The 10,592-nt window shown below is 41.5% G+C and overlaps 1 protein-coding gene across 1 annotated transcript in view; it reads left to right on the forward strand.

The window, feature by feature from the left end:
* SPRYD7 (SPRY domain containing 7) overlaps positions 1-1,317 on the forward strand; it is a 46,808-nt gene extending 45,491 nt beyond the window's left edge. The window contains exon 5 of the mRNA XM_030200458.1: positions 480-1,317. Coding sequence (XP_030056318.1) covers positions 480-577 — 98 coding nt within the window. The 3' untranslated portion in view covers positions 578-1,317. The remainder of the gene's footprint in view (positions 1-479) is intronic.
* Positions 1,318-10,592: the final 9,275 nt, after the last annotated feature.

Below are 10,592 nucleotides of genomic sequence, written 5' to 3' on the forward strand. Positions count from 1 at the left end.
AGAATTTGTTCTATATAATCATCTAGCATATTGTATCTTGCTGGCTATGTTCCCAAATGAAACATAATCCTTTCTAATGTGCAGTCATAAAATTCTACTGTCTCTCTGTGGTTCCTTTGTGTTTATGTAAGACACAATTGATCATATAGCGCTTCAGAATGTTTCTAGGCAAGGGTGAAAGACTGGTTTCAATGTGTCCTTCCTGACGTTTTGGCTTCCGCTAAACAAGTGTCAGAAAATAAACTGCTTTCATGTTTACTATGTTTTTTTCAATTCCTGAGAATCCAGTGCTTAATTTTTGTATTTTGCAGGCTGGTCAGTAGGACTCGGGAGACGTTCTGCCTTTGCAAACCTCAGTTCAGTCCGTGGTGTTCATTATGAATTTCTGTATTTTTATAAAGTGTTAAGTATTGTTTGACAGGTGAGAGAGGTTGAGTCTTATCATTTTATCGTATTAATTTTGTCCTTTTCTCCCACAGTTGATGACAGTGCAATTTTGGATTGTCAGTTCAGTGACTTTTATCACACCGCTCCAGCAGGATTTGAGAAGATACTGTTTGAGCAACAGATTTTTTGAATGATTTTTAACTGAAGTTTTGCACCCTTGCACTGTTCCAAAGTCTTTGCGTTCATTCATATCTTCACAACAGTTTTAGAAAATGTAGTCTCTCTTCGCAAGTTCTTGCGTGTGATGTATGTAACAGGGTCTGTCTGCTTTTTGCAGCACCAGAGCATTACATGTTGGGTTTTGACAAAAAAAGGTTAGATTGTGATTGAAAATCCATGTTGTAAGTTTGGATGCTGCTCCTCCTACAGTATGTACATGAAAAATAGATAAATACAGTATTAAATGGAAATCTGAATCCAAGTAGTCAGATTTTTTTCAAGATTGCTTCTTGTAACTGGTGATGGTTTAACAAGCATCTTCAGAGAAGATAGCACTGACTCCGTGTCATTTTTCTGCAATGTTAGTGAATATTCACTTTTTTCCTTTTGAATTTGTAAATAAGCAATGCCTTTCAGTGTCACTGTTGAAACCTCACTGCTTTACACTTGCTCTCAACACAATAAGAAGCTGTAGACCACATGAACACCAAAACATTTTAGAAATTGTGAAAGTACGTCTGGACTGTACTGGTATTTCTGAAAACTTATGCTGGTGCTCTGGTTGCCCAGTAGGTGCAGGCTGTTCAGTAATGAGATATGTATGTAAAGACTAATAAGTTTTTGGTTTGAAGCTTTGTCTGAATTCAGCTAATTGTTTTATGCAATTTTATTTAAATGTCACTTGTCTATAATAATAAAATGAGTTATGATGAAAGCAGCTCCTGGCCTGAAATAATTCATGGAAAGTGAAGTGGGTCTATTGTGTTCTGATATTAAATTTTGTGAATGGTGGTTATTTTTGTATGGAAAAATCTTACCCTTCAGTGAGCTCTGATAACAGATACTAAATTGGTGTCTTATTACCTGAAAATGCAAAACAGCAAGAGTATATGTAATTTTATAAATGTTGGGTTTCTTTTTAAATTGCTTGTCAAAGGCATATTAAAAGCACTTGGACTGATTTAGTCCATCCATTAACACGCACCAGTCACATTCAAGCTTGAGTAGCAGAGAGGGAATAAAGTCTTGAAAATAATCACATGGCTGTACCGACTATAAGGCCCCCTAGTGCCCCGAATGTATTATTCATATTTGGCTTTTTAACATTTATAAATGATCTAGATATGGGAATAATTAGTGAGGCAATTAAATTTGCCGACAACACAAAGTTATTCAAATTTGTTAAATCGCAAGAGGATTGTGAAAAATTACAAGATGACCTTACACGACTGGGAGACTGGTCATCCAAATGGCAAATGATGTTTAATATGAGCAACTGCAAACTTATAGCTACATGATGCAAGGTTCTGCTTTAGGAGTCTTCGTTGATGATACTTTGAAACCCTCTGCTCAGTGTGCTGCAGCAGCAAAAAAAAGTAAATAGAATGTTAGGTATTATTAGGAAAGAAATGGAAAATAAAAAGATGTTATTATGCCTTTTTATCGCTCCATGGTGTGACTGCACCTTGAATACTGTGTGCAATTCTGGTCACCACATCTCAAAAAAGATATAGTGGAATTAGAAAAGGTACAGAGAAGGGCGACAAAAATGATAAAGGGGATGGGATAACTTCCCTATGAGAAAAAGCTGAAATGGCTAGGGATTTTCAGCTTGGAGAAAAGACGGCTGAGGGGAGATATGATAGAGGTATATAAAATACTGAGTGGAGTGGAATGGGTAGATGTGAATTGCTTGTTTACTCTTTCCAAAAATACTAGGACTAGGGGGCACGCAATGAAGCTACAAAGTAGTAAATTTAAAACAAATCAGAGAAAATATTTCTGCACTCAATGTGTAATTAAACTCTGGAATTCGTTGCCAGAGAATGTGGTAAAAGCAGTTAGCATAGCAAGGTTTACAAAAAGTTTGGATAGCTTCCTAAAAGAGAAAGTCCATAAGCCATTATTAAAAAGGACTTGGGAAAATCCACTGCTTATTTCTAGGATAAGCAGCATAAAATGTACTGTTTTAGCCCAGGAGGTCCGAGAGTAAGGGGAAGGAGTACGACAGGGGGAGGGAGGGACGGAAGTAGAGCACATGGGTGCTGCAAGGCAAGGAGGGAGGTGGGGACACCAGGGATGGGATGGGGGGGGGAGGGCAGAGGGGGGAACATTGAGGAACAAACATTTCATGGTTCAAGGAGAACAGGAGAAAGTCGATAACATCTTAGAAATTACACGGAAAGCACATCCTTGTAGAACACTGTCTGACCACAGGTGGTGGGTGTATAGGCTGGGATGCCCCTCCTGCCCAATTAGCGAAGATATTGGGATCCTGTACCCTAGGTCTAAAGATTATACGTGATGACCCTTAAAGTAGTGACCTGGAACGTGGGAGGGATCTCATCGCCGATAAGACAGAAAATACTCCAAGCACTTCATAAACAACAGGTCTCAATAGCAATGCTTGAAACACATTTAAATGCCAAAGAGCATGAGAAATTATGCCGCTGGTGGGTGGGCTCATATTATGAATCTCCAGCACAGGCTAAAAAAGCGGGGATCATAATCTTGATTAAGAAAGGGGTTCATGTTATGACACACAAAATTATTGCTGAGGAGGGCAGATTTGTACTGGTATATTTAACAGTAGAGCGTCAACCTGTAGTCCTGTGTAATGTCTATGCTCCCAATACATATAGCAAGGTGTTCTGCAAACAACTTTTGCGCCATTTAATAAGTTTTGAAGGAACTCCACTGCTGGTTGGAGGAGATTTCAATGCAGTGGGAGACCCTAGACTGGACCGGTCACAGGGGGAGAAAAGGGGATTGGGAGCGGACTCCAGAGGCATAGGAATGTTGAGTGAGGTCCTTGACCTGGTGGATGTGTGGAGAACCCTGCATCCATCAGAGTGTGACTATACTCATCTGTCTCGCGCACACGCCACCATGTCAATGATTGATTACATATTCATTTCTCGACCCCTATTTACAAAAATTCATGCGGCAGAAATAGGCCCTATCAAAATATCAGACCATGCTATGGTAACGGTAATGTGGGAAATATCAAAAGGAGATCCTGGCCCATTTCAGTGGCGATTTCCTAATCGGTTATATAAAGATCAGAGTTTTTGAGAATTCATACTTAAAAAATATAAGCAATTTCAAGACACTAATCAGGTACACAGGACGACTCCAATACTCTACTTGGATGCAGCCAAGGCTGTACTTAGAGGGGAGATTATTGCCTATACAAGTCACCAGAAAAAGGCATGGGAGAAGGAACAGCTTCGGTTAGAAAAGGAAGTAACACGAGTTCGGCGAGAATATGGACGCCATCATACCATAGCACTAAAAGCCCAGCTTTTGGAACTGCAGCAAACCACGAATGAGAGGCTGCATAGCAGGGCACAAAAAAGTTATGCCTATTATAGATATCATTTATACAAGCATGCCAATAAAAGTGGAAGAATGTTGGCTAGATTAGCAAAACCTCAGCAAGGCCCCTATAAAATAAACACGTTGTACTCAGCTACAGGAACCTTGGAAAACGAGGATATCCAAATTAATAAATCATGCAGGAATACTATAAGAAATTATATGCCATTACAGATCCACTCCCGCTAGACAGTGAGATATATTTGGATGGGCAGGATCTTCCGCATATAGATACAAAGAGCCCAGATATGCTAAATTTTCCCATAACAGTAGAGGAAGTCTCATGGGCTATACAGCAGGGGCCATTGGGGAAAGCTCCAGGCCCGGACGGGTATAGAGGAGAATTCTACAAACTATTAAAAGAAGAAATAGTAGCACCTCTTACCTCAATGTTCAATACCATAGTGCAGGAGAAACAAATGCCCGCCTCCTTAAGAACAGCACAGATCATAGTGATTCTGAAACCAGGGAGGGATATTCAGAAACCTGAATCTTATAGGCCAATATCGTTGCTTAATTATGAGGCTAAACTATTCGCTACCAGACATCATTGAGGAATCTCAGGTGGTATTTGTACAGGGCAGAACTATTACCAAAAACATGAGAGAGATTTTGGCAACATTAGAGAAGACGTCCACACAAGCCATGCCGTCAGTATTAGTTAGTTTTGATGCTGAAAAGGCATTTGACAGGGTAGTATGGGGTTTTCTATTTGGAACTTTAGACGCCTATGGTATAAAGGGATTTTTTCAAGAGGCGATTCAAGCTTTATACTATTTACCACAAGCCCAGGTGTGGGTTAATGGTATTTTGTCTTCTCCCTTTCCCATATATCGGGGAACTAGGCAGGGCTGCCCACTGTCGCCCTTATTATTTGTTCTGACCCTAGATCCATTGATAAGAAATATCCAGCAGACACCCGATGTACAAGGTGTTCAGATGGGAACAGAAATTTTCAAAATAGCAGCTTTTGCTGATGATTTACTAGCCCATGTAATTTACCCAGAAGCATCACTGACGGCTCTCTTAGAGTGTATGACAGAATATGGCGACTTCTCTGGATTTAAGCTCAATTTAGAGAAGTCTGAAGTTTTGCAGAGGGAGGGAGACCAACTAAGAGATAGGCTGGGACGGTTACCGTTAAAGTGGGCAGAGGAATCTTTTAGGTATCTGGGAATTCGTCTGACAATGGACACTACCAAACTTTATAAAATCAATATAGAAAAGCAATTACAAGATACTAGACGCTCTCTTGAAAGATGGAACCATTTACCGATATCATTAATAGGTAGAATAAATCTATTTAAAATGATCATATTCCCAAGATGGCTCTACCTCTTGCAGGTATTGCCAATACATTTGATCAGTAAAGATTTATGACAGCTGAATAGGATCTATAGGGGATTCCTATGGGGGGGGGGGGGAAGAAATCCAAAGTGTGCTTTGAATATTTGAATGATGGATGGGCAAGGGGTGGGCTAGGATTACCTTGTATTAAATGATACAATCAGGCATGCCTTCTGAGACATCTTAGGGATTGGCTGTTTAACACAAATCAATATACCCCACTTAGTTGGGAGCAGGCACTATTTAGGCCTTGGCATTTGAATTTCTTATTACAAGCAAAAACAAAAGCTTACCACTTAGCATTCGGAACAGCATATTGCTTCAACCTCTGAGAAGTGCTTGGAGATTTCTTATGCAGTCTTGGAAATATAACCCCAATATTAGTGACCAGCTCCCATTGCGAGGGAATGGGGACTTTCCACCGGGGCTGGAGAAGGGTTTATTTGATAGATGGTTGGCACAGGGGATTACTTTGCTAGAACATTTAATGAATGAAGAGGGTGTTCTGTACAGTTTTCCGGACATGCAGCAGAGATTCTCTTTAGCCACTAAACTGTTGAAATATAAAAATGCACTGTTTTAGGATCTTGCCAGGTACTTGTGACCTGGATTGGCCACTGTTGGGCCAGGATACTAGGCTTGATGGACCTTCGGTCTGTCCCAGTATGGCAACACTTCTGTACTTATGTAGGGTAGACTATATTTGTATAAGCAAGAACATATCTAGAGACAGTTTGTAAAGTTCTCAGCAGCTTTATAGCCAGAAATTCTGGGTCTCTCTCAACTGAATCAATTAGGGTTTATTTAAGGGATATTCAGCTATCTAAACTTACAGATCAGTTGTGGGAGCCACTAGAAGCAGAGGTAATGGGTCAAGAGGTGTATAATACTATGAAGCATCTCCCTCCTAGCTTTTCCTCTGGTTTTTAATTCAAGTCTGTTTATTAAGAGTAACAAGGCACATCAATAAAGTAACACAAACTGTACAGACAGCTTGGGTTCTTATAGTCCCCTGTCATGATCGAACCAAGTATTGTTATTCCTCCAATTAAACTGTCTACTCCTCACCCCCTCCCCAAACCCCAAAGAAATACAACAGATCAATTAAGAGAAAATGATAAGACTTCATTAAACTGTACTATCCTCTGCCAGGTGTATACATATGATTCAAAATCAAACTCTTTGCCAACTGTGTGAATATGGATCCCACACAGATAGATAATTTTGCTCTCTTTTAGCTGAAAGTGCTGCATCTCTCATGTCCCACAATGCCAAGAGATGAACCCCAGCCCACCAGGTCCAAAAAGATGGAGGCTCCGGAGACATCCAAGAATTTAAAATGCATTTTTTTCCCCTACCACAATAAACTTATGAAACAGCATCTTCTTTGGCCCGCCCAAGCCAACCAGCCCCTCTATTAAATCAAAGATAACTATTTTCCTGGTAAAGGAAATATGAGTATGCAATAACGTGTTCACATATAATACAGCGGTAGACCAGAATTTCCAGATCAAAGGACAATCCCACAATGCATGGTAAAATGTATTGTCTCCACCCTTGCACCCAGCACACATTGGAGAAGACAATCTTCCCACCTTATGCATCTGCACTTGGATGAAATAGGCCTGATGGAGCACCCAGAATGCACTCTCTCTCAAATCAGGCTCTAGCTATATCCCACTGTGCCTACAGTGTCCCCAGTTTTAACCTCCCGATAATCCTTCTGTCCTGCCAAGGACTGAATTGATTTTAAAAGCCCTGAAAGTGTGAGTTTTTCAGTCACTACCAACTAAAAAAAACCTTTTAACTTGGAGCCCAACTGCAGTTTTAGAGTATTGGTGTCAAGGGAAGTAATGTAGTGTTTGAGTTGACAAAATGCGAATAGGTCCCCCCACTGCAGTTCCATCTGTTGTTGGAATGCCTCAAGGCTCATCATTGTCCCCTCCCTTGTGAGCATGTCTACCACCAAGTAATAGCACTGAGTTTCCAGCGCTGAAATACGATATTTTCCAGATCAGGTGGGAACCACAGGTTGCCCCAAATTGTTAGTTGATCAGTATCCAAGGGAGCACTCCCCAACCACTGAGTCAGGTTATGCCAGGTATCTCTTAGGGGCCTGAATAATACACTTCTCTCCAGGGAATAGGGCAAATGTTGAGTAGAAACTTGCAGGAGTGATTGGATACTATAAGGTGCATAAAACAATTGTTCATAGAAAATAGGGGCATAGTCTGATCTGTCTAATAAGCAATCCCCCAGATGGCATAATAGGCAAGCATAGTTATATAATTGTAAATCTGGCAGGCCCAGACCCTCATTCTTAGGGTTACCATATGGCTCCAGGAAAAAAGAGGACAGATTGAGCCAGTCCGGATTTTACTTCCATTGAAAGAAATGAAAGTAAAAGCCGGACTGGCTCAATCTGTCCTCCTTTTTCTGGAGCCATATGGTAACCCTACTCATTCTGCCAATTGCCATATAAATATGAGACATATTTTTGCCTTTTTCCCACCCCAGCAAAATAAGGTCTCTCTTAAGAAGGCGTATTGTCAGAACTTGGAGCATACAAAGACATTTGGGGAAAATAACCATCTGATAAAGGCTAATCCTCCCTGATAAGGACAAGGGCAATGCAGACCACCCCTCCAGTTGTTGCCTCGTTACTTCCAAGAGCTCCCTCACATTAAGCGAATGCACCAACCTAGTCAAACGAGGCAACTGAATCCCTAAGTATCTGAAACAGTCCATGGCCCACTTCAACGGAAAGTCTACTACTACTACTACTATTTAGCATTTCTATAGCGCTACAAGGCATACGCAGCGCTGCACAAACATAGAAGAAAGACAGTCCCTGCTCAAAGAGCTTACAATCTAATAGACAAAAAATAAATAAAATAAGCAAATCAAATCAATTAATGTGAACGGGAAGGAAAAGAGGAGGGTAGGTGGAGGCGAGTGGTTACAAGTGGTTACGAGTCAAAAGCAATGTTAAAGAGGTGGGCTTTCAGTCTAGATTTAATGGTGGCCAAGGATAGGGCAAGACGTAGGGGCTCAGGAAGTTTATTCCAGGCGTAGGGTGCAGCGAGACAGAAGGCGCGAAGTCTGGAGTTGGCAGTAGTGGAGAAGGGAACAGATAAGAAGGATTTATCCATGGAGCGGAGTGCACGGGAAGGGGTGTAGGGAAGGACGAGTGTGGAGAGATACTGGGGAGCAGCAGAGTGAGTACATTTATAGGTTAGTAGAAGAAGTTTGAACAGGATGCGAAAACGGATAGGGAGCCAGTGAAGGGTCTTGAGGAGAGGGGTAGTATGAGTAAAGCGACCCTGGCGGAAGATGAGACGGGCAGCAGAGTTTTGAACCGACTGGAGAGGGGAGAGGTGACTAAGTGGGAGGCCAGCAAAGTCCCCCCTCAAAGCCCAGTGGACCGAAGCATCAGTTGCCAGAGCCTCCGATTTAGAAAGATTTAATTTCAATCCTGATTAATCTCCATATTCCCAGAACATATTCAATAACCTCTTGAAGGAGTTCTGAGGGTCAGTAAGATGTAATAACAGATCGTCTGCAAAGTTATCCCCACTCAGTTAACTGCTGGAGTGGAAAGAACGTCCCTAATAAAGGAGTTCAGAGTCAAAACAAATAATAGCGGAGACAAGGGACAGCCCTGTCGGGTACCCCAATATACAGTAAAGTCCTCTGAGTAGCAACCATTAACCCATACCTTAGCACAAGAGGCTGAGTAAAGAGTGTGAATCATCTTTAGGAAACTCCCTGCAAAACTATAGTGGTGAAGCATGGCATACATAAAGTCCCATTTAACCCTATCAAATGCCTTTTCAGCATCAAAACTGATCAAGAGGACGGAACCACAGCCCGTTCCCCGATTTCCAAAGGTCAATATTTTCCAAATATTTTTGGCTATATGCTGGTCCTTCATAAAGCCCACCTGAGTCTCATGCACTTGAGTCAAAAGGCCTCAGAGGAAATTGGAGGGTCATGGGATAGGAGGAAATGTCCTATTGTGGATTAAAAACTGGTTGAAGGATAGGAAGCAGAGAGTGGGGTTAAATGGGCAGTATTCACAATGGAGAAAGGTAGTTATTGGGGTTCCTCAGGGGTCTGTGCTAGGACCGCTGCTTTTTAACATATTTATAAATGATTTAGAGATGGGAGTAACTAGCGAGGTAATTAAATTTGCTGATGACACAAAGTTATTCAAAGTCGTTAACTTGCGACAGGATTGTGAAAAATTACAGAAGGACCTTACGAGACTGGGAGACTAGGCGGCTAAATGGCAGATGACGTTTAATGTGAGTAAGTGCAAGGTGATGCATGTGGGAAAAAAAGAACCCGAATTATAGCTACGTCATGCAAGGTTCCACGTTAGGAGTTACGGACCAAGAAAGGGATCTGGGTGTCATCGTCGATAATACACTGAAACCTTCTGCTCAGTGTGCTGCTGTGGCTAGGAAAGCGAATAGAATGTTGGGTATTATTAGGAAAGGTATGGAAAACAGGTGTGAGGATGTTATAATGCCATTGTATTGCTCCATGGTGCGACCGCATCTTGAGTACTGTGTTCAATTCTGGTTGCCGCATCTCAAGAAAGATATAGTAGAATTGGAAAAGGTGCAGAGAAGGGCGACTAAAATGATAGCGGGGATGGGACGACTTCCCTATGAAGAAAGACTAAGGAAGCTAGGGCTTTTCAGCTTGGAGAAGAGACGGCTGAGGGGAGACATGATAGAGGTATATAAAATATTGTGGAGTGGAACAGGTGGATGTGAAGCGTCTGTTCATGCTTTCCAAAAATACTAGGACCAGGGGGCATGCGATGAAACTACAGTGTAGTAAATATAAAACAAATCGGAGAAAGTGTTTCTTCACCCAACGTATAATTAAACTCTGGAATTCGTTGCCGGAGAACGTGGTGAAGGTGGTTAGCTTAGCAGAGTTTAAAAAGGGGTTAGACGGTTTCCTAAAGGACAAGTCCATAAACCACTACTAAATGGACTTGGGAAAAATCCACAATTCCAGGAATAACATGTATAGAATGTTTGTACGTTTGGGAAGCTCGCCAGGTGCCCTTGGCCTGGATTGGCCGCTGTCGTGGACAGAATGCTGGGCTCGATGGACCTTTAGTCTTTTCCCAGTGTGGCATTACTTATGTACTTTGGCCAATCTATTTGCCATCACATTCGCCAGTAATTTAGTTTCAAAATTTAGCAGTGAGATTGGGCAATATGATTCTGGGAGCATGGGAT

Source organism: Microcaecilia unicolor, chromosome 4 (genome assembly GCF_901765095.1).
Source record: "Microcaecilia unicolor chromosome 4, aMicUni1.1, whole genome shotgun sequence".
NCBI lineage: Eukaryota > Metazoa > Chordata > Amphibia > Gymnophiona > Siphonopidae > Microcaecilia > Microcaecilia unicolor.